General features: G+C 43.4%; 1 protein-coding gene across 1 annotated transcript in view; it reads left to right on the forward strand.

The window, feature by feature from the left end:
- Positions 1 to 23,247, forward strand: part of LOC113434972 (uncharacterized) — a 34,373-nt gene extending 11,126 nt beyond the window's left edge. Inside the window, exon 3 of the mRNA XM_087936796.1 lies at positions 17,039 to 23,247. Within this exon, the coding sequence (XP_087792922.1) occupies positions 17,039 to 23,232 (6,194 nt within the window). The 3' untranslated portion in view covers positions 23,233 to 23,247. The remainder of the gene's footprint in view (positions 1 to 17,038) is intronic.
- Positions 23,248 to 25,201: the final 1,954 nt, after the last annotated feature.

Raw genomic sequence — 25,201 nt, forward strand, 5'->3', positions numbered from 1 at the left:
AGTCCTTGAATTACAACAGTCCATTTAATTACAGTTTGAAGTTACAATGGCACTGAAAAAGTGCAAAGAAGAGCAACTAAGATAATTAAAGGCCTGGAGACAAAAACATGTGAAGAACGGTTGCAGGATTTGGGTTTGGCCAGTCTAGAGAAATGAAGGAAGACATTATTGCAGTATTCCAGTATTTGAGAGGTTGCCACACAGAGGAGGGGGTCATTTATCAAAGCACCAGAGGGCAGGACAAGAAACAATGGATGGAAACTAATAAAGGAGAGAAGCAACCTGGAATTAAGGATAAACTTCCTAACAGTGAAGACCATTAACCAGTGGAACAGTTTGCCTCCAGAAATCGTGGGCACTCCATCACTGGAGGTTTTTAAGAAGAGGCTGGACAGTCAGTCACTTGTCTGAAATGGTATAGAGCCTCCTGCTTGATCAGGGGGCTGGACTAGAAGACCTCCAAGGTCCCTTCCAGCTCTATTCTGATTGAAAAAAGTGACTTATTCCACTTTTCATACTAATGACTGTGGAGCATCCCCATAGTTACATGATTTACATTTGGATGCTTGACAACTGGTTCATATTTATGACAGTGTCCTAGGGTCATATGAACATCTTTTGCAACTTCTTACAAGCAAAGACAATGGGGAAGCCAGATTCACTTAACAACCGTGTTACTAATTTAACAACTTCCATGACTCACTTTAAAAAACGTGGCAAAGAAAAGTCGTAAAATGGGACAAAACTCACTTAACAACATAAATTTGGGGCTCAGTTGTGATCATAAGTTGAGGACTATCTGTAAAATGCTGGTCTAAATGTTGAACAAGAAGAGCTATTAATTTACTAAGGTTTCATTTCCCACTGTTTGTAGTCTGCCCAGTTCAAAAATTCTGTGTACAACAAAGCATACGTACAAAAGTAAAAATTCAAAGCAGATCAAATCGACATTTGATGGATGCTCAGAAGAATTAGTTAAGACTAAAGACACGACTAAAGAGCCAATTTCATATGGTAAAGGCATCAAGCCTTACTTAATCACTCATTAACTGGGACATTTTGAGTTTTAGTCCCGCCATGGGCATGAAGTTAGTTGGGTAACCTTGTACCGCTGCCTTTCTCTCAGCCCTGGAAAGCCACCAATTGCAAATCACTTCCAAACACCTTACCAAGAAAACAGCAGGGACTTGTCTAGCCAGACATAAGGATTCAAAACCTTATTGAAAAAACCAAAATGGACACACACCAAGACAATGGAATAAAGTTTTCATTGCTTTTTTACGGGGTAGCAATGGGGAGAAGACTTAAGTGTCCTTCCTAGGGATGGAAGTGCTGAAGTGTGGAGGCATGAAGAGGTCTGTACCCTTCATACAATTTGTGGTTGGGTGGGGACATTCCAATAGAATAGAATTCTTTATTGGCCAAGTCAAGCGTGATTGGACAGAACGATTCTATTTAAGAATTCCTGAGTTTGTGTTTTTACTAGATAGTGCTTGGTTTGGTCTACAAAAATGTATCCAATCTATATAGCAAAAGCAGATGTTTTAAGACAAAATGAGTTGAATGATGCCTATTTTGAAAACCAGTGACAGGCATCTTCATTCTGCTTTCTAAAAAACAGATGGATTTGTAGATCAAAGCGGGGCCCTGTCTATTTGCATCAACACAGGTAACCCTGGGGAGTTGTCTTCAAAACAATTAAGAGGGTGGCCATTAACGATGTGATTGACACCCTGCCCCGTTTTTATATAGACAGCATTGCACATACCACATATAAGAAACAGGGATGGGGTTGGGATTGTGTGGTTACAGTTGCTGTCTTGACATTTCAACACATGCATACACATATGGGTCATCCTCTGTTGGGTGACGGTCAGCCAGGTAAGATTTTCACAGGCAGGTTACAAAGATGAAGGTCCATAACTAACACCATTGTTTGATTACTGTAAAAGAATTCACCTAATCCCTTTATAAACCGTCACCACCACACCTTGTAGTTGCAAATTCCACAAGTATACTTCTGGTATCAAGCTCTACTGCAGGGGTGTCAAACTCAAGGCCCGGGGGGCGGATCTGGCCCATAAGGTGCTTAGATCTGGCCCACGGGGATGCCCTGGAAATAGCGAAGGACCGGCCTGCGGTGCCTCTGCCAGCAAAAATGGAGCTTGTGAGGGCCACGTGTGGCCCCCCCCAAGCTTCGTTTTCACTGCCAGAGGGTTGCAGGAGGCTCTTCCAGCCAAAAACAGAGTTCAGGAACCTGTTTTCACTGGCAGAGCACTCAGGCCACCACAGGCGCCCTCCTGACACAAGTGATGGCATGCTAGCCACACCTACCCTGGCCACACACTCCGGCCCTCCCAAGGTCAAACATAGCCCTGATGCGGCCCTCAGTGAAATTGAGTTTGACACCCCTGCTCTACAGGATGATGTTGCAAAGGGAGAACGGGACATTCCTTCTCCATTTCTTATTACTGTGACTTAAGGATATTCTGTGAAACCGATCCCCAGGGGCTGAAGGCAGGAAAAGGAAGTGATTCTACATTCAATGTTCCCATGTACTAATATTTTTCAGCCTTGGCAACTTTAAAATGTGTGCACTCCAACTCCCAGAATTCCCTAGTCAGGGCAATTCTGGAAGTTGAAGTCAACACAGTTGCCCTAGAATGATTGAGAATCATTGCCTTAGTCAGTGCAGAGTTAAATTTTCAGGGTGGACAATTTTTGGCTACAGAGAGATGCATCCAGAGATGGCAGTCCCCAAAGTACTATGTTAAAGGATAATCCAGATTTCATTCAATTTCATTTACCTTTAAGTTAACTAACATTTTGAGGTAGCGAAGATGATGCCATTCCAGTAACTTATTTAAGAAGAACTGTTGCAGGAACTGGGCATGGCTAGTCTAGTGAAGAGAAGGACCAGGGGAGACATGATAGCAGTCTTCCAATATTTTAGGGGCTGCCATAGAGAGGAAGGGGTCAAGCTATTCTTCAAAGCATCAGAAGGCCAGTCAAGGAATAATGGATGGAAACTGAACAAGGAGAGATTTAACCTGGAAATAAGGAGAAACTTTCTGACAGTGAAAGCAACAACCAGTGGAACAGCTTGCCTTCAGAAGTTGTGGGAGCGTCATCACTTGAGACTTTCAAGAAGAGATTGGACTCCCATCTGTCAGAATTGGTGTAAGGTCTCCTGCTTGGGCAGGGGGTTGGACTAGATGACCTACAAGGTCCCTTCCAACTCTGATTATCTGTTACCTCTTATAATTAAACTGTTTAGTATTTAAACAACTGATTTAATAATTGTGTCAGTTTATTTCACAATTATTATGTAGCTTATTTATTTAAGTGTTTCCGTTATTTAACTTCCTGCTCCCATAAATATTCAGTTATTTTTCTGGAGGGCTTTCCAAGGCCTTCTGGATCAAGATATAGCTCTAGTCTAGGGCCCCAAATTATGCCATAGATGTTGCCATATACCTGGAGAATAGCTCACCGTTATCAACTTCTTTTTAAGAGGTGAACAGTGCTATTAAAAAATATTTCATTTTTTTAAAAAGCAGGTTTTCAGGAGCTGAAGATTGTAAGATCACAGTGACTTGAGGATATTTTTGAAGTCAGTAGAAGAGCAATTTGGAGCACATTTATGTTTTGGAGATGGATGAGATTACAAATCTGTAGCATAATTAAATGTATAATGCCTGTTAAAAGAGCTTAACACCTTTTTTTTCTCCCATGAAAAAATCAGTAGGAAATTATGCTATTGTAATGGTAGCACTCAATGGTTGCCCTCAATTTTCACTTAACGATCATTCAAAATTACAATGACTCTGAAAAAGATGTACAACCTGTGATTTCTGTAAACAATCTATGATTGTTGATTGTTGACCCCCCCAGGGTCACATGATTAAAATTTGGGTGCTTGGCAACTGGTAGGTATTTATGATGGTTGCAGTATCCCAGGGTCCATGATCATCATTTGTGACTTTCTTCTCTGGTTTCTAACAAGTAAAGGGAAGCCAGATTTGCTTAATAATTATGTGATTAATTTAACCATGTTGATTCACTTAACAACCACAGCAAAAAGTCATAAAAGTGGACACAACTCATTTAACAACTGCCTTACTTAACAACAAAAATTCTGGTTCCAAGTGTGGTTATAAGTTGAGGACTATCTGTAATTGATACTGGTTGTTAAGCTTTGGTGATATAGACTGAGATAGATAGATAGATAGATAGATAGATAGATAGATAGATAGATAGATAGATAGATAGATGACAGACAGACAGTCAGGGAGGCAGGCAGGTAGGCAGGCAGGGAGAGAAGATAGATAGATAGATAGATAGATAGATAGATAGATAGATAGATAGATAGATAGATAGATGAGAGTGATGGAGGGAGGGACAGAGAGATGATAGAGAGATGATAGATAGATAGATAGATAGATAGATAGATAGATAGATAGATAGATAGATAGATGAGAGAGATGGAGGGAGGGACAGAGAGATGATAGATAGATAGATAGATAGATAGATAGATAGATAGATAGATAGAAAGATAGGTAGATGATAGATAGATAGATAGATAGATAGATAGATAGATAGATAGATAGATAGATGATAGTGATGGAGGGAGGGACAGAGAGATGATAGAGAGATGATAGATAGATAGATAGATAGATAGATAGATAGATAGATAGATAGATAGATAGATAGAGTAGATAGAGAGATAGGCAGGCATGTAGGCAGGCACAGAGAGATGATAGATAGATAAATAGATAGATAGATAGATAGATAGATAGATAGATAGATAGATAGATAGATAGATAGATAGATGGAGGGAGGGACAGAGAGATGATAGATAGATAGATAGATAGATAGATAGATAGATAGATAGATAGATAGATAGATAGATAGATAGATAGATAGATAGATAGATAGATAGATAGTTGTGATATAGACGGATCTGTCTGTCTGTCTGTTTACCTACCTACCTACTACCTCAGATGTATGGGAAGTGCTCCTCTACATTCCCAGCCAGTTGCCATGCTTGCTATTCTGGACACATTAGTCCCAGAACTTTTCAAACCACCAGGATGGGGACAGGTACTTCAGATATTAAATCGAGGTAGACGGCCACATTTCTGCAAAAAGCCCTCTTGATCAAATTTCTGGAAAGGAGTTTTGAAATTAGGCCAAGTGATTATATGGAATTAGAATGAGGTCCCGCTGGATTGCATGGACCCATGATCTGATTCCAAGAAACACTGGTTCCTATGTTGAGAGTGGCCCCTAAAATACATTGCTCCGAATTCACTGCATGGTATCATGCTATGGGTATAGGTGCACCTGTACCCCTTCTCATTGTCTTTGAATTAATACAACAGGTAATAAAGCTGACATTTTTCTTTCTGGCTGGCACCACACACACCCCTGATGCGAGCCTTGCCTGGCCGGGGTAGATTCCCAGGTCTTGTCACAAACAACAGGGAAGGACTTCTCCATCCTGTTTTGGAAGGTGTGAGGCATGATAGGATTGCTAGCGGCAGAATCTACTGGTCCAGTTAAATAATGTTGTATGTTTCCAGTTCATAGGAAATGCCTCATCGGGGAAGTCTTCATTTTCTCCTTGGTGGAAACCAGGTACATTGGGATAGCTAACAATTGCAGAGAGGAAGGCAAAAGCATTCTTCTTCCTTCTCAGGGGTCAGCCTCTAAGAAAAGCTACCTATGATTCAAGGAGAAGTTTACAATCTTCAGGACTAGGGCCATTTATTCTGACCCTCTGCGGTGCAAACTCCTTTGAAAACCCTCCCAAGTTGATGGCCATTTCCATAACTGATAATAACAAATAGATTCTGTAGCTTAAGGATTTATTACATAAGATACCTTTTTTTTCTCTTCATCCTGAAACACTCTGTCTTTAATTCCCATGATTGACTAACTTCCGTGTGTGAAAGAGAATAATCGCTCTCTGTCTGCATTTGTTGTTCTATGCCTGCATTTATCTAATATATTTGTTATTCTGTGCCTGAATTTATCTAACATGTTTCCATTTGCTCTAAGCTAAATTTGGAAAACTAATCTGTAAGCTTTCTTCATACGGTTCTCTCTTCTAGTTCCTAAAGCCACCCTAACCTAATTGGGCTGCCTCATAGGCCTATAGTAACTTCTTCTCCTTCATCTTCTCCCATATCATTCTAGTAGTGGCTCTTTTCTGCAGCTTTTCCCACTGTATAATTCTTTTTGAATGTAAAGGAATTACAGCCAGACATGTAGAAGACAGGAACTTGAGGTGGGGCTAGCTAGAGGGAGTCCCAAATATAAGAAACATGAGAAAGAAACTAAAAACAACCTTTGATAGGGTTTAGTGTAAAATGGGATACATATGAGAGATATGATAGCCTAGTGGTAAAGATACTCAGTTCCCACTTAGATGGTTGAGAGTTGGATCCTAGGTAGCAGCAAATACTTTTCTCCTGGGCTTCAAAAAAAAAAAAACAACAACTGCTGAGAACTCTGCATGGCATGAGGAAGGGCATCCGGCCAATAACCGCTCAGCTCCACCCAGTCGCCCCGAATCTACCCCAAATTAAGGGTCATAAAAAGTTTAGGTTTGGTGTAAAATAGAATACAAAGAAATATGGACAGCTTTTCAAGATTCTATTATTCCATCCTACTCTAATAAATAAATAATACATTAAATTTTTTATACTGCTTGATTCTCAGTGACTCTAAATAAAGTAGCTTTTTGACCTGGCCTATGAAACAATCCCCATATGATCCTGATCAGCTTCATGTTTATTTTATTTATTAGTTTTATTTTAGAACAGAATAGAATTACAGAGTTGGAAGGGACTTTCAAGACCCCTTCCAACTACACCACTTCAGATCACTTCAGGCAAATGGTTATCCAACATCTTTTTAAAAACTTCCAGTGTTGGAGCATTTACAACTTCTGGGGGCAAGTTGTTCCACTGATTAATTATTCTGTCAAGAAATTCCTCCTTAGTTCTAGGTTGCTTCTCTCCTTGATTAGTTTCCATCCATTGCTTCTTGTCCTGCCTTCAGGTGCTTTGGAGAATAGCTTGACTCCCTCTTCTTTGTGGCAGCCCCTGAGATATTAGAACACTGCTAACATATAACTCCTAGACTAGACATATCCAATTCCAACAACCGTTCTTTATGTTTTAACCTCCAGTCCCTTAATCATCTCTGTTGCTCTTCTCTGCACTCTTTCTAGAGTCTCAACATCATTTTTATATCATGGTGACCAAAACTGAATGCAGTTCTCTAGGTGTGGCCTTACTAAGGCTTTATAGAGTGGTATTAGTACCTCACTTGATCTTGATTGTATTGCTCTGTTAATGCAGTTTAGGATTTTATTGGCTTTTTTGGCTGCGGTCACACTCTGCTAGCTCATATTTAATTGGTTATCCACTAAGACTCCAAGATCCCTCTCACAGTTACTGCTATTAAGCCTGGTTTCACCCAGTCTATATGTGCACTTTTGGTTTTTCTTGCTTAATGTAACCTACACCACATCAGCCCACTACACTTTATACCACCCCTTTTCTGTCACATTCCCTATGTGTTTTGCGTCATCTTCCAAGTGACTTGCTCCTTGAAGGTATGTTACTTTTTGGAGATGCCATTTTGGTCTTGGACATTGATCAGCCAGTCTCTTTCATGGATGTACCGGACCTATTTTCAGAGCTGACACTGAACAGCGTGTTTGGAAATGTCATTTACCTTCAGGGCTTAAAAGGTGCAAGGAAGTGAAAAATTGAACACTTTCTTTGATTCATGAAATTGTAACACTCCTGCGTATGCTTTTCCCCTCCCTCCCTCCCTCAGTATGAGCAAATGTTCTTTCTTCTTAGCCTTTTAGGCTGAGTTAGTGTCAAAACAGAGCAGGATATGTTTTTATAAGGAAGAAACTTTCTTGGCACAAGTTTACTTTTTTTGTGATACCATCCGTCATCTTCTAACACAACCGCAAGCCATTGACACTGAGCAGGGGATTAAGGGAGATTTTAAGCCATTAAATGCATATTGCGCCACAAAGTTTGCTTCTGTGTAACACCTAGCCTATCTAGCAATACAAGCAATGCAGAGAAGGAAGAATGAGGAGGTTGGGGCTATTTTTGTCCTACATTTGGAATTTGAGAGGAGGGAAGAACTCCAGTTTATGTAGAAAAGTATAAGTACAGGTACTTATGACCACAATTATATTGAGTCCAGAATTTAAGTTGCTAAGTGTGAAATTTGTTAGGTGAGTTTTGCCACATTTTACGACATTTTTAAACTATATTTGTTAAGTGAATCACTGCAGTTGTTAAATTAGTAACACCATTGTTAGGTGAATCTGGCTTCCCCATTGACTTTGGTTGTTAGAAAGTTGCAAAAGATGATCACAGGACACTGAAACCATCATAAATATGAACTAGTTATCAAACTTCCGAATGTAAATCACATACACACGAGGATGCTGCAACGGTCCTAAGTGTGAAAAATGGTCATCAGTCACTTTTTTCACTGCTGTTGTAACTTTGAACAGTCACTAAATGAACTGTTGTAAGTCGAGGACTACCTGTATAGCCATTATTCTTCAAACCTGAACTGGATTAAATTCTGAGCTATCATCTCCAGTTTAATTCAGTAAGATTAGCTCTTTCAAGAATAGGCCGAATCTTGGGAAAGAAATATTGTATTTTAACTTACTTGTACAGGAGGAGGGGGAGGAAGAGGAGGGGGAAAATAAGAACAAGAACAATGAACTTCATTCTTGTCACTCTTTAATGGAACTTCCTGGAAAATTTCTTACTGTCTTCAAGAAATGTGGTAAAATCTATATCTCCTTCCTTACTTTCTTCCCAGAAGAAGGTACATTAAGAAACACTGTTTTTAAGTGGTGTCTCTTCTTGCTTTGTCAATCCTCATCTTACCGCACCTCAAAATGGCAGGAGATTGCATCACGGAGTGTCAGCCCCTACCTTGAGAGGGATAGCAAAGAGGATCAAGGTCTGCATATAGCTTTCAAACTCTCTGATTGTAAAAGTTAGCCCAATCCTATGTTAAAATCTGTTTTCTTACTTTCTATCATTTTAAGTTTCCTCTAAAACAGGGGTGTCAAACTCAAGGCCCATGGGCCTGCCCTGGAAACAGCGAAGGTCTGGCCCGCGGTTCTCTGCCAGGGAAAATGGAGCTCATGCGGCCTCCCAAGCTCCGTTTTTGCTGGCGGAGGGCTGCAGGAGGCCATCGGGGCCAAAAACGGAGCCTTGATGAGTGACACGGAGCTGGCCACGCCCACCCTGGCCATGCCCCTAGCCCCTCGCAGTGAAACACAACCCTGATGCTGCCCTCAATGAAATTGAGTTTCATTGCTTAATGTTTCACCCCTGCTTGAAAAGGTTTCTGATTTTCCACTACATTCACAGTGTCATATTGAATCCTTTCAAATTCTTTTTTAATTTCTGAATTGATTTTATTCTTACAAGGTATCGATGATTTAGTTTCAACAAGTTCTTGCATTTGCTAGCAGAAAAGCTCATTCAAAATACCCATTTGAAATTTGAATGTCAGAGCAGACTGAATTTTACAGATACTTCTTCCAGCAAAACCCACTGCTCGTACGCCAATTGATTTGGCTGAAAGAGAAAAGCGTGGATTTAAATCAATGCAGATTTCCAACCTTTGACCTAGAGCCAGCATAAAGGATGGTTGTACGATTCTAAATAATAACAGAATGTTCTTTTGAGAAAAAGGTCAGGACAAAAAGAGGGTATTATGGTTATGTATTTTAAAGCTTGGAGAATGAGGAAGAGATAACAAGCTAAAGCAAACAAACAAACAGAGACATACGTTGTGTATGTGTGCGTATTGTTTGAATTGGCTTCTTTGTATTGTTGCTCTTGGACAGAGTCTGTACAAATATTGCGATTCGTTGCTGTAAGGTTAACTTTGTTTCCAAAAATGAAGATATTACATAGTCAGGTCTTTTAGGCTAGCAATTTCCTTTCCTGTTACCAACACTATACCATGCTTGCAGTTGATTGAATATAATTTATCACATCTATTTTTCCTGATGAAAACAGCATTTTGCTCCCTCAGGGCTGGGTCAAAAATGACAGGATGGCAGGAGCAATGACTCAACTGAAACCTATACCTTTGAATATGTGTTGACATCACAGCCACATAAAAGGGATGCAGCCTGATTTGTTGTATTGGCATTTTAAACACACACACTGATTCACTTACACTGCCCTATACCATTTCAGAGAAATGGTTATCCAATCTCTTCTTAAAAACTTCCAGTGTTAGAACACCCCCAACTTCTGGAGGCAAGTTGTCCCACTGATTAATTGTTCTAACTCTCTGGAAACTTTTTCTTAGTTCTAGATTTGTACTCCCATTGATTAGTTTCCATCCATTGCTTCTTGTCCTGCCTTCAGGTGCTTTGAAGAATAGGTTGACCCTTCTCTTCTGTGGCAGCCCCTTAGATATTGGAAGACTGCTACCGTGTCACCCCTAGTCCTACTTTTCATTAAGCTAGACATACCCAATTTCAGCAACGGTTCTTTATATGTTTTAGCCTCCAGTCCTGTAATCATCTTTGATCATACACTCAACCAGTGTTTTAGCATCTTATGCGAACTGGGCAGTGATAGCATCAGAAGATATCCTGGAGTCCTTACTGTATATTCCTTCTCCTTGCTGAATACAGGAATCTCACACCTTCAACATCTTTGACCCAGGGCAATTCAGCTTCCCTTTAAAAACATGTAATTGAGGAGGTGACCCATCTACCAGGGCAGTCTACTTCATGAATAGCATGTCCCACTGAATAGCCTTTTCTCTTTAATTCCAATCTGTTTTCCTAGCCTCCAGCCTAGCCCTCTAAAACAGGTTTTCAGGGCACATCATAATCTATATAGAACTTTTGGGAAAATGAGAAAAAACAAAACTGACATCCATCTCTGGATTATAGAAGTGAAATTATTTTTTTACCGGGAGAAAAAACAGGATTCAGGATGAACCCTTCCTTTGGGGTTTTTTTTTTACTGGCACATTGCAGGATTAAGAGGGAAATGACACTTTGTTATAGAGATAATCCCTGTGTCTTGCAGCTAATATTATAGAACAGAATGTGATCAAACAAAAAGAAGACGTTGGTATGGGAAAAGAGGATTCAGGTGATTTGTTAAATGTCAGGTTGAGGATTGGATTAGGCTCTTAAAAAAATTCATCCAAGAATCCCTTCTAAATTGTACTAATCCAGTGATCTATTGGCTTCTCCCTAAGCAAACTAAGCTCAGACTTATTATACAGGCAGTCCTTGACTTAACAACAATTTGTTTAGCAACCATTCAAAGTTACAACAGCACTGAAAAGGGGACTTGTGACCAGTCCTCGCACTTACAACTGTTGCAGCCATCCCCACAGTCACATGATCAAAATTCAGGTGCTTCACATTTGGTTCCCATTTACAAGGGCTGCAGTGTCCCAGGGTCACATGATCACTATTTACAATCTTCCCAGCTGGGTTCTGACAAACAAAATAGAATAGAATAGTTAATAGAATTCTTTATTGGCCCAGTGTGATTGGACACACAAGGAATTTGTCTTGGTGCAAATGCTTTCAGTGTACATGAAAGAAAAGATACATTCGTCAAGAGTCACTGGGGAATCAATTGGGGAAGCTTGTTTCCCTTAGAAACCCAGTGATTCATTCAACAACATCCGTGATTCACTTAACAATATTGGCAGCACGACACATAGACATATTGTGGCCTTCCCATCACTACCCACACTGCTGCATTCTAGACTAGGTTTAGTTTGTAGTTGGTCTTTAAGAGCAGCCACATTGCAATAGTCCAGGGGTGTCAGACTCAAGGCCCATGAAGCCTTCCTGGAAAATGTAAGGGGCTGGTCCATGCTGCTTCGGCCCAGTCTATTCAATGCAAAGAGGAAAGATCGGGCCAGCGTCGCTTTGGCCGGGTCTACCCAATGTGAAGAGGAAACATGCCAGCAGTTTGGGGAGTGGCGTCAAGTTGGCCATACCCACCCAGTTGGCCACACCCACCCAGTCAGCCATGCCTGTCTGACCTCCCCAAGGTCAACCACAGCCCTGATGTGGCCCTCAATGAAATTGAGTTTGACATCCCTGCAATAGTCCATCTGTGAGGTGGCTAGATGGCACTAATTAACCATCCACTCCACCTAACATCCTCATTTAAAGATATCAATTTTGTTCTTTCAAACTTCACTCTCAGAAGCCCAAATATGGCTCCCTGTCTGAAGATTGGCGACTTCCAGTGAGATGGAGCAAGCCTAACATAAATGTACCATACAGCTTTATAATATACCACATAACTTAACCGTACTAAATTGTTTTATATTTGTGTATGTGTGTATGTACAGCATATGTGTATGCATGTGTATATGTATGTGGTATAGTGTGGCATGTAAGCTTAGACACTTTAGTAGTTTATGGTTCAGGGGTGTGTGAAGCCAGAAAATTAAACAATGCAAAAAACAGGTTAAGCATAGCATGTGAATGCAATATATTGTGTTTAAAGTAGGTTTCATAGCTCAGGGTAGAGACAGGTTTGGCAGGCAGAAAATCCCAATTTTAAATAATCAAACAATACAAACAACACACCTTTCTCTGAGTTCCTGCAAAGCCAGAGAAAGTAACCTTTTATGCACTAGAAAGCATCACACCGAAAAAGGGCGTTGGTACTTACCTGATACGCCCGTTCTCTGTGAGCTGTGAAGAGCATCCAGAAGTGGGAGGTGCTTCAGTCTCTTCTGGAAAGGCTGGGCTTAAAACTCCGGGATGCTCCTCCTCCTCCACGGGACGCCTCCTCAGCATCCCCCAGTTTTGTGAAGACTGAGTGCCAAAGTCCAGGACTCATCACCTAATCTAGATCCCTGACCGGAATGGAACCCCACCAGATGGAAAGAAATGGGTGGGGCTGGATACTCTTCACAGCTCACAGAGAACGGGCGTATCAGGTAAGTACCAACGCCCTTTCTCCCATGAGCTGTTCAGAGCATCCAGAAGTGGGACATACCAAAGCTTGGCCTGTCCTTAAGGAGGGACTCCGTCTGGATCGAAATCCACTCCTAAACTCTGTGAACCCTCTGCAGGACTCTTCTGCCAAATGAAGCGTCTGCTGAGGCATAGACATCAATTTTATAATTTCTGACAAAGGGAGATAACTGAAGCCCAAGTTGCCACTCTACAAATTTCGTCTATGGAAGCCCGTGTGGCCCATGCAGCTGATGTTGCTGCACTCCTTGTAGAGTGGTCTGCAATGCCCTTCAGAACTGAGGTGGACTGGCATTCGTAACTTTTAGCTAGGGTGGCTCTCAACCATCTACCAATGGTTGTTGCCGACACCTTTTGCCCTAAAGTGGATGGGTTGAAGGATAGGAATAGAACCTCAGATTTTCGAAATGCCGCCGTACGGTCTAGATAGATGCTTAAGGCCCTTCGAATGTCAAGTCGATGCCATTGATGCTCCAGTCTATGAGATGGTTTCGGACAAAATTTTTGGAGGCACCAACTCTTGCACTCTGTGGAAGGCTGAATTTACTTTAGGAGTGGAGGATGGATCTAATCGGAGAATCATTCTGTCCGCATGAAACACGCACAGGTCCTTTCTCATTGACTATGCCGCCAATTCGGAAATCCTCCTTGCTGATGTGATTGCAATTAGGAAGGCCACCTTATATGTTAGGAATTTAAAGGGTCGGTTCTTAAAGGCTCGAAGGGCCAATTGTAAGTGCGGTTAACACCCTGTTGAGGTCCCAGGTGGGATAGCAGTGAATTACAGGAGGTCGTAAGTTTGCAGCACCCTTAAGAGAGATGCGGACATGTGGATGGTGCGCTATGGACCGGAGGTCACCCCAGGCTATCACCGAGGCTAAAGCCGCCACCTGTCTGCGTAAAGTATTTGGCTTACCTTCCCATAGAATAACTATGTTCCCTTCATTATCTCACAAGCATGGGTGGGCTTCAAATAATTTAACAACCAGTTCTCTGCCTGGTTGCCCACTGGCCATAGTGGGCGTGGCCTAGTTGGCCTACTACACCACCCTGGGAGTGAAAACAGGCTGCTGAGTGGGACACTGCGCCCCCCATGCCCCATTTTTGACCTAGTAGGCCTCCCTGCACCACCCGGGGAATGAAAACGGGCCACACGGGGCCTGTTTTTCGCCCTCCCCAGACTCTGGAGGCTTTCCTCGAGCCTCCGGGAGGTCCATTTTCACCCCTGGGCTCTGGAGGCTTTCCTCAAGCCTCTGAGAGGCCCATTCTTCACCCTCCTCAAGCTTCCACATGGGCCCTGCACTTACCTGTGATCCAAAATGGGCCATGTGGGGACTCCTGGGAGGGGCGGGATGGGGTGGGTGGGGCCAGCTAGTCATTGGAACTACCTGTTTGCTGAGCCAGGTGTAAAATTAACATCCGGTTCGGCCAAACTGGCACAAACTGGCTGAAGCGTACCCCTGATTACAAGGTTAGGCCTCCATGACATTTTATTTATTTGTTGTTTGATTTCTATAGCCACCCATCTCCACAAACAACCCTGGGCAGCTCAAATATCGTTTTCATCTCATCTTCACCTGCCGCAGAGGCAGCTTAATTCAACTTTAGAGGCAGCGCTAAAATAGTTTTCTTCTCTTCTTCCAGCACCACTTTCAATGTATGAATGATTTATAGTGGTTCATTGATAAAGTTGGTGATAATATAGTCAGGTAATCTGAACAGCACCTATTGCTCATGTGAGGATGTTGTGGGCATGTCATCGTTCCTAAGCCACTGGCAACTGCCTTCCCTGGCTCTTTTGCATTCAGATACAGGACAAACTGAACACCTGGCTTCCACAGTGACATCAACCTGCGTAATACCTGACCCGTGCTTTGGAAAATGCCAGTCTGATATTTCCAGATTAACTTGCTTGTCAAAGAATACTAGCCCTGTTTTTAAAACACAAGGAAGGATAGTAGACATTTATGTAAGAAAACAAAACTAGTGTTCTCTATTTCCTAGAGAAAGCACTAGCCTACGTTGTAGATTTATTTGTTTTATTTCTGTTTTTGCTTTAATTGGGGGCAATGTTATTTCACCTACCCACACAATACTACTAGGTGCTGCTGACCGTGAGCATTCACAGCCAGCATTGACATTGGCTTGAACATCCATCTATGTGAGATAAATGGGGGCAGGGATAAAAGTTGCAAGAGTTCTGTCCCAGGTCACAAGTACATTTATATGGCAAAGGGAGAAAGAGAGAGAAGTTGACTAGTATTCCTCATAATCCCTCTACCACGTTGGTGACCTGAATCATGGGTTATTTATGAAGTCTTCTGGAAGAATGCCGGTGTAAAGGGAGGTAGAAAACATGGGCAAAAGAACACAACTTTTAACTGATAAAAGAGACCATAAATGAAATCTCAAGAGCCAAATTGGTGTAGTGGTTAAGGCAACAGGATAGGAGTTACTGCCAGGATCCTGTGTTCTAGTCCTGCTTTAGGCATGAAGTTGACTGGGTGAGTTTGGGCCAGCCTCTCTCTCTTAGTCCTTGGCAAGGCAAGGACAAACCACTTCTGAAAATAGTGCCAAGAAACCTAGAGGAATTGGTCCAGGCAGTCACCAGAAATCAGTAATGACTCAGACCCCCAAATTTCAGCCCTGGGAAAAGAAGGGAGCCTAAGAAAGATTTAATGTAATGTCATGTTATAAGAAAGGACAGAAGAAACTTGGCACTCTGCAATAAAGCAGAGTTTAATAAAACTTATGAAGTTTTATTTCCTGACCTAGCCAACTTTGATGTACTAACACCTGAATCCAAAAGTAATCAAGGGACATGCTATTGGCTGAGACAAAGGGATATATTTGGGCAATTTGAAAGGTATCTGAATCCTTCATCTCACTCTCCCATTCCATCCCATCCCCAAATCACTCAATTCCAGTAATGCTGACAGGGGACTGAAAAGAAACATATTCAAAGTATATCCACTTTTTGAGGCCTTTAACTTGTCCTGAATTACAGTTGTAAGGGCAGTACCCCTTCCCAGCCCTGCTGCTAAGAAAGAATTGGATTCAGCCATCAGGCAATGTAATTTATGCTGGTATATTTTTTTGCTGAGTGAAGGACTGAAGGAATGTATTGTAAGGTGATTATGGTATTTTTTTTGCCTTTTATTTAGGACTTTTATTTGGATAATCCTTGTTTAGTAACTGCCTTATTTAGTGACCATTGTAAAACTACAACGGTGGATGAAATGATGGGATGAAAAAGTAACTTTGCGAGCAATCCTTGCATTTAAAACCTTCACAGGTCTATTAATCAAGGGAAAGTTGAGGATCATCACGGTTTCACTTAATGACTGCTTCATTTAATGATTGAATTGCTGGTCCCAACTGAGGTTATAAAATGAGGACTATAGCAAAAAGGCCTTAGCTTAAGGATAAACCATATCACTGCATCCAGGTTCTCAGTTTATAACTTACCTGGTGAAATTCAAAGACAATGTGGTACAATGCTTAACCCTCTCCAGTCACAGAAGCTTTCTGGTGAATTTAGCCCAATCTTTCTCTCTCACCCCAAGATAACAAATAGAGTTTTATATGAAAAATAGGAAGAAGGAAGGCTATTTGAATGAACGGTGAAACATACAACAAATAAATAAACATATTTAATTATAATAAATTTAACTTGAATATCATTGTCTAACCTCATGAAAATCAGTAGCTAAGAAAAATAAGACAGGGAAAGACCAACAAATGCCTCAAACAAATACAGAGGAAATTAATATACTTAATCAAATTGATGAAGGAAGGAAATCCATAGAATTACAAACCGATCCGCATGGTCAAAGGTATCAAAAAGTAAAGAAACACCCATGCAAACAAAAAGAATGAAAAATTTACTAAGGCTTATGTTCTATTAGCAAATTGCAGTTTAAAAACCTTTGTTCTGTCCTTCATACTACATTAATTTAATACAAATTATTTATATCCTTGCAGCACCAACAGGAACAATAAAGGGAACAACTACATCGGAAACATCCTCCACTACCACAAGCAAACAGAATATGACAACAAGTAGTGTATACACCGAATCAGAAACAGCCACATCTCCTACAGAGGACAGAGGGCTATCCATGTTTTTTACAGTCAGCTCTACAAAGGCTATTAGCACTTCAGAAACCATCACGTTAGAAACCACAACAAAAGCAACATCGGGTTCTACCCCAAAGAGTATAGGACACTCGACAACTATCCCAGAGACCACCATGCTGGAATCCATCACATCTGAAACAGCGATGCCTCCGACAGAGAGCACTACAGCTTCAGGAAAGAGTAGCATGATGACTTCTCCCACTATGGAAACCACAAGTACCATTCCAGAGAGCATAGCAGTCTCTGCAGCTTTCCCAGCAACCACCTTGACTGCGTCCACCACATCACAAACTACCACATTGGTCCCAGAAACCACAATGCCCTCCAGCTCTTCCCCAGAGAGCTCCTCAATTAGTAGTAGTACTACAATTACCACTACAACAGCAACAGCCACTTCTCCCCCAGAGACCACAATGACCTCCAGCTCTATAGAGACTACCACCTCTTCAGAAACCACTACTCCACATTCTATCACCACAAAACACTTAACTACTTCTCCAGAGGCCACCACACCTGTATCCGTCACGTCAGAAACAGCCAGATCTCCAATGAGTTCAGTGCCTTCTACGGCATCAGCAAAGACCAGAGTAACTTCTTCTATTTTGAAAACCACAACACCAACTCCAGAGGGCACAGTGTCCTCTACAGGTTTTTCAGAAACCAGCATGACGCCAATGAGTTTGCCAATGACCACCGCTTCTGCTTCGACAAGTAGTGTGACATCTATAACTCCCACAAGCAGTTCCAGTCTCCTTTCTACCCCCGAGCAAACATCCCCCTCTGGCCCAGAGACCACGAAGCCCTCCAGCAATTCCCCAGAGAGCACTTCAATTAGTACTAGTACTACAATTACCACTACTCACCTTCCAACGACCAAGAAATACTTAACTACTTCTGCAGAAACCTCCACGTTGGAAACCACTACAACAGCAACAGCCACTTCTCCCCCAGAGACCACAATGACCTCCAGCTCTATAGAGACTACCACCTCTTCAGAAACCACTACTCTACATTCTATCACCACAAAACACTTAACTACTTCTCCAGAGGCCACCACACCTGTATCCGTCACATCAGAAGCAGCCAGCTCTCCAATGAGTTCAGTGCCTTCTACGCCATCAGCAAAGACCAGAGTAACTTCTTCTATTTTGAAAACCACAACACCAACTCCAGAGGGCACAGTGTCCTCTACAGGTTTTTCAGAAACCAGCATGATGCCAACGAGTCCACCAATGACCACCGCTTCTGCTTCGTCAAGTAGTGTGACATCTATAACTCCCACAAGCAGTTCCAGTCTCCTTTCTACCCCCGAGCAAACATCCCCCTCTGGCCCAGAGACCACGAAGCCCTCCAGCTCTTCCCCAGAGAGCTCTTCAATTAGTAGTAGTACTACAAAAACCACTACTCACCTTCCAACGACCAAGAAATACTTAACTACTTCTGCACAAACCTCCACGTTGGAAACCACTACAACAGCAACAGCCACTTCTCCCCCAGAGACCACAATGACCTCCAGCTCTATAGAGACTACCACCTCTTCAGAAACCACTACTCCACATTCTATCACCACAAAACACTTAACTACTTCTCCAGAGGCCACCACACCTGTATCCGTCACATCAGAAGCAGCCAGCTCTCCAATGAGTTCAGTGCCTTCTACGGCATCAGCAAAGACCAGAGTAACTTCTTCTATTTTGAAAACCACAACACCAACTACAGAGGGCACAGTGTCCTCTACAGGTTTTTCAGAAACCAGCATGACACCAACGAGTTTGCCAATGACCACCGCTTCTGCTTCGTCAAGTAGTGTGACATCTATAACTCCCACAAGCAGTTCCAGTCTCCTTTCTACCCCCGAGCAAACATCCCCCTCTGGCCCAGAGACCACGAAGCCCTCCAGCTCTTCCCCAGAGAGCTCCTCAATTAGTACTAGTACTACAATTACCACCACTCACCTTCCAATGACCAAGAAATACTTAACTACTTCTGCACAAACCTCCACGTTGGAAACCACTACAACAGCAACAGCCACTTCTCCCCCAGAGACCACAATGACCTCCAGCTCTATAGAGACTACCACCTCTTCAGAAACCACTACTCTACATTCTATCACCACAAAACACTTAACTACTTCTCCAGAGGCCACCACACCTGTATCCGTCACGTCAGAAGCAGCCAGCTCTCCAATGAGTTCAGTGCCTTCTACGCCATCAGCAAAGACCAGAGTAACTTCTTCTATTTTGAAAACCACAACACCAACTCCAGAGGGCACAGTGTCCTCTACAGGTTTTTCAGAAACCAGCATGACGCCAACGAGTTTGCCAATGACCACCGCTTCTGCTTCGTCAAGTAGTGTGACATCTATAACTCCCACAAGCAGTTCCAGTCTCCTTTCTACCCCCGAGCAAACATCCCCCTCTGGCCCAGAGACCACAAAGCCCTCCAGCTCTTCCCCAGAGAGCTCCTCAATTAGTAGTAGTACTACAATTACCACTACTCACCTTCCAACGACCAAGAAATACTTAACTACTTCTGCACAAACCTCCACGTTGGAAACGACTACAACAGCAACAGCCACTTCTCCCCCAGAGACCACAATGACCTCCAGCTCTATAGAGACTACCACCTCTTCAGAAACCACTACTCCACATTCTATCACCACAAAACACTTAACTACTTCTCCAGAGGCCACCACACCTGTATCCGTCACATCAGAAGCAGCCAGCCCTCCAATGAGTTCAGTGCCTTCTACGCCATCAGCAAAGACCAGAGTAACTTCTTCTATTTTGAAAACCACAACACCAACTCCAGAGGGCACAGTGTCCTCTACAGGTTTTTCAGAAACCAGCATGACGCCAACGAGTTTGCCAATGACCACCGCTTCTGCTTCGTCAAGTAGTGTGACATCTATAACTCCCACAAGCAGTTCCAGTCTCCTTTCTACCCCCGAGCAAACATCCCCCTCTGGCCCAGAGACCACAAAGCCCTCCAGCTCTTCCCCAGAGAGCTCCTCAATTAGTAGTAGTACTACAATTACCACTACTCACCTTCCAACGACCAAGAAATACTTAACTACTTCTGCACAAACCTCCACGTTGGAAACGACTACAACAGCAACAGCCACTTCTCCCCCAGAGACCACAATGACCTCCAGCTCTATAGAGACTACCACTTCTTCAGAAACCACTACTCCACATTCTATCACCACAAAACACTTAACTACTTCTCCAGAGGCCACCACACCTGCATCCGTCACGTCAGAAGCAGCCAGCTCTACAATGAGTTCAGTGCCTTCTACGGCATCAGCAAAGACCAGAGTAACTTCTTCTATTTTGAAAGCCACAACACCAACTCCAGAGGGCACAGTGTCCTCTACAGGTTTTTCAGAAACCAGCATGACGCCAACGAGTTTGCCAATGACCACCGCTTCTGCTTCGTCAAGTAGTGTGACATCTATAACTCCCACAAGCAGTTCCAGTCTCCTTTCTACCCCCGAGCAAACATCCCCCTCTGGCCCAGAGACCACGAAGCCCTCCAGCTCTTCCCCAGAGAGCTCCTCAATTAGTAGTAGTACTACAAAAACCACTACTCAACTTCCAACGACCAAGAAATACTTAACTACTTCTGCACAAACCTCCATGTTGGAAACCACTACAACAGCAACAGCCACTTCTCCCCCAGAGACCACAATGACCTCCAGCTCTTTCCCAGAGAGCTCCTCAATTAGTAGTAGTACTACAATTACCACTAGTCAACTTCCAACGACCAAGGAATACTTTACTACTTCTCCACGAACCTCCACATTGGAAACCACTACAACAGCAACAGCCACTTCTCCCCCAGAGACCACAATGACCTCCAGCTCTATAAAGACTACCACCTCTTCAGAAACCACTACTCTACATTCTATCACCACAGGACACTTAACTACTTCTCCAGAGGCCACCACACCTGTATCCGTCACGTCAGAAGCAGCCAGCTCTCCAATGAGTTCAGTGCCTTCTACGGCATCAGCAAAGACCAGAGTAACTTCTTCTATTTTGAAAACCACAACACCAACTCCAGAGGGCACAGTGTCCTCTACAGGTTTTTCAGAAACCAGCATGATGCCAACGAGTTTGCCAATGACCACCGCTTCTACTTCGTCAAGTAGTGTGACATCTATAACTCCCACAAGCAGTTCCAGTCTCCTTTCTACCCCCGAGCAAACATCCCCCTCTGGCCCAGAGACCACGAAGCCCTCCAGCTCTTCCCCAGAGAGCTCCTCAGTTAGTAGTAGTACTACAATTACCACTACTCACCTTCCAACGACCAAGAAATACTTAACTACTTCTGCACAAACCTCCACGTTGGAAACCACTACAACAGCAACAGCCACTTCTCCCCCAGAGACCACAATGACCTCCAGCTCTATAGAGACTACCACCTCTTCAGAAACCACTACTCCAGATTCTATCACCACAAAACACTTAACTACTTCTCCAGAGGCCACCACACCTGTATCTGTCATATCAGAAGCAGCCAGCTCTCCAATGAGTTCAGTGCCTTCTACGGCATCAGCAAAGACCAGAGTAACTTCTTCCATTTCAAAAACCACAACACCAACTCCAGAAGGCACAGTGTCCTCTACAGGTTTTTCAGAAACCAGCATGATGCCAACGAGTTTGCCAATGACCACCGCTTCTGCTTCGTCAAGTAGTGTGACATCTATAACTCCCACAAGCAGTTCCAGCCTTCTTTCTACCACCGAGCAAACGTCCACCTCTGGCCCAGAGACCACGAAGCCCTCCAGCTCTTCCCCAGAGAGCTCCTCAATTAGTAGTAGTACTACAATTACCACTACTCACCTTCCAACGACCAAGAAATACTTAACTACTTCTGCACAAACCTCCACGTTGGAAACCACTACAACAGCAAAAGCCACTTCTCCCACAGAGACCACAATGACCTCCAGCTCTATAGAGACTACCACCTCTTCAGAAACCACTACTCCACATTCTATCACCACAAAACACTTAACTACTTCTCCAGAGGCCACCACACCTGTATCCGTCACATCAGAAGCAGCCAGCTCTCCAATGAGTTCAGTGCCTTCTACGGCATCAGCAAAGACCAGAGTAACTTCTTCTATTTTGAAAACCACAACACCAACTCCAGAGGGCACAGTGTCCTCTACAGGTTTTTCAGAAACCAGCATGACGCCAACGAGTTTGCCAATGACCACCGCTTCTGCTTCGTCAAGTAGTGTGAAATCTATAACTCCCACAAGCAGTTCCAGTCTCCTTTCTACCCCCGAGCAAACATCCCCCTCTGGCCCAGAGACCACGAAGCCCTCCAGCTCTTCCCCAGAGAGCTCCTCAATTAGTACTAGTACTACAATTACAACCACTCACCTTCCAATGACCAAGAAATACTTAACTACTTCTGCACAAACCTCCACGTTGGAAACCACTACAACAGCAACAGCCACTTCTCCCCCAGAGACCACAATGACCTCCAGCTCTATAGAGACTACCACCTCTTCAGAAACCACTATTCCACATTCTATCACCACAAAACACTTAACTACTTCTCCAGAGGCCACCACACCTGTATCCGTCACGTCAGAAGCAGCCAGCTCTCCAATGAGTTCAGTGCCTTCTACGGCATCAGCAAAGACCAGAGTAACTTCTTCTATTTTGAAAACCACAACACCAACTCCAGAGGGCACAGTGTCCTCTACAGGTTTTTCAGAAACCAGCATGACGCCAACGAGTTTGCCAATGACCACCGCTTCTGCTTCGTCAAGTAGTGTGACATCTATAACTCCCACAAGCAGTTCCAGTCTCCTTTCTACCCCCAAGCAAACATCCCCCTCTGGCCCAGAGACCACAAAGCCCTCCAGCTCTTCCCCAGAGAGCTCCTCAATTAGTAGTAGTACTACAATTACCACTACTCACCTTCCAACGACCAAGAAATACTTAACTACTTCTGCACAAACCTCCACGTTGGAAACGACTACAACAGCAACAGCCACTTCTCCCCAGAGACCACAATGACCTCCAGCTCTATAGAGACTACCACTTCTTCAGAAACCACTACTCGACATTCTATCACCACAAAACACTTAACTACTTCTCCAGAGGCCACCACACCTGTATCCGTCACGTCAGAAGCAGCCAGCTCTACAATGAGTTCAGTGCCTTCTACGGCATCAGCAAAGACCAGAGTAACTTCTTCTATTTTGAAAGCCACAACACCAACTCCAGAGGGCACAGTGTCCTCTACAGGTTTTTCAGAAACCAGCATGACACCAACGAGTCCACCAATGACCACCGCTTCTGCTTCGTCAAGTAGTGTGACATCTATAACTCCCACAAGCAGTTCCAGTCTTCTTTCTACCCCCGAGCAAACGTCCACCTCTGGCCCAGAGACCACGAAGGCCTCCAGCTCTTCCCCAGAGAGCTCCTCAATTAGTACTAGTACTACAATTACCACCTACTCACCTTCCAACGACCAAGAAATACTTAACTACTTCTGCACAAACCTCCACATTGGAAACCACTACAACAGCAACAGCCACTTCTCCCCAGAGACCACAATGACCTCCAGCTCTATAGAGACTACCACCTCTTCAGAAACCACTACTCCACATTCTATCACCACAAAACACTTAACTACTTCTCCAGAGGCTACCACACCTGAATCTGTCACATCAGAAGCAGCCAGCTCTCCAGAGAGCCCAGTGTCTTCTTCAGCTTTTTCAGAGACTAGCATGACGCCATCGAGTTTGCCAATGATCACTGCTTCTGCTTCTCCAAAGAGTAGCATGGTGACTTCTCCCCATATGGAAACTACAAGTACTATTCCAGAGAGCATAGGAGTAGCAATTCCAGCAACCATGTTGACGACATCTACCACATCAAAAACTACCACATCTGCCCCAGAGACCTCTTCAGAAACCACTATTCAACTTTCTATCCCCACAAAAACTTAACTACTTCTCCAGAGGCCACCACACCTTTATCCGTCACGCCAGAAGCAGCCAGCTCTCCAATGAGTTCAGTGCCTTCTACGGCATCAGCAAAAACCAGAGTAACTTCTTCTATTTTGAAAACCACAACACCAACTCCAGAGGGCACAGTGTCCTCTACAGGTTTTTCAGAAACCAGCATGGCCAACGAGTTTGCCAATGACCACCGCTTCTGCTTCGCAAGTAGTGTGACATCTATAACTCCCACAAGCAGTTCCAGCCTTCTTTCTACCACCGAGCAAATGTCCACCTCTGGCCCAGAGACCACGAAGCCCTCCAGCTCTTCCCCAGAGAGCTCCTCAATTAGTAGTAGTACTACAAAAACCACTACTCAACTTCCAACGACCAAGAAATACTTAACTACTTCTGCACAAACCTCTACATTGGAAAAAAGTAAAACCGCAACAGCCACTTCTCCCCAGAGACCACAATGACCTCTAGCTCTATAAAGACTTCTCCCTCTTCAGAAACCACTACTCCACATTCTATCACCACAAAACACTTAACTACTTCTCCAGAGGCCACCACACCTGTATCCGTCACGTCAGAAGCAGCCAGCTCTCCAATGAGTTCAGTGCCTTCTACGGCATCAGCAAAGACCAGAGTAACTTCTTCTATTTTGAAAACCACAACACCAACTCCAGAGGGCACAGTGTCCTCTACAGGTTTTTCAGAAACCAGCATGACACCAACGAGTCCACCAATGACCACCGCTTCTGCTTCGTCAAGTAGTGTGACATCTATAACTCCCACAAGCAGTTCCAGTCTCCTTTCTACCCCCGAGCAAACATCCCCTCTGGCCCAGAGACCACGAAGCCCTCCAGCTCTTCCCCAGAGAGCTCCTCAATTAGTACTAGTACTACAATTACCACCACTCACCTTCCAACGACCAAGAAATACTTAACTACTTCTGCACAAACCTCCACGTTGGAAACCAGTACAACAGCAACAGCCACTTCTCCCCCAGAGACCACAATGACCTCCAGCTCTATAGA

Source organism: Pseudonaja textilis, chromosome 1 (assembly GCF_049901715.1).
Source record: "Pseudonaja textilis isolate UNSWEBS1 chromosome 1, rPseTex1.2, whole genome shotgun sequence".
NCBI classification, from domain to species: Eukaryota; Metazoa; Chordata; class Lepidosauria; order Squamata; family Elapidae; genus Pseudonaja; species Pseudonaja textilis.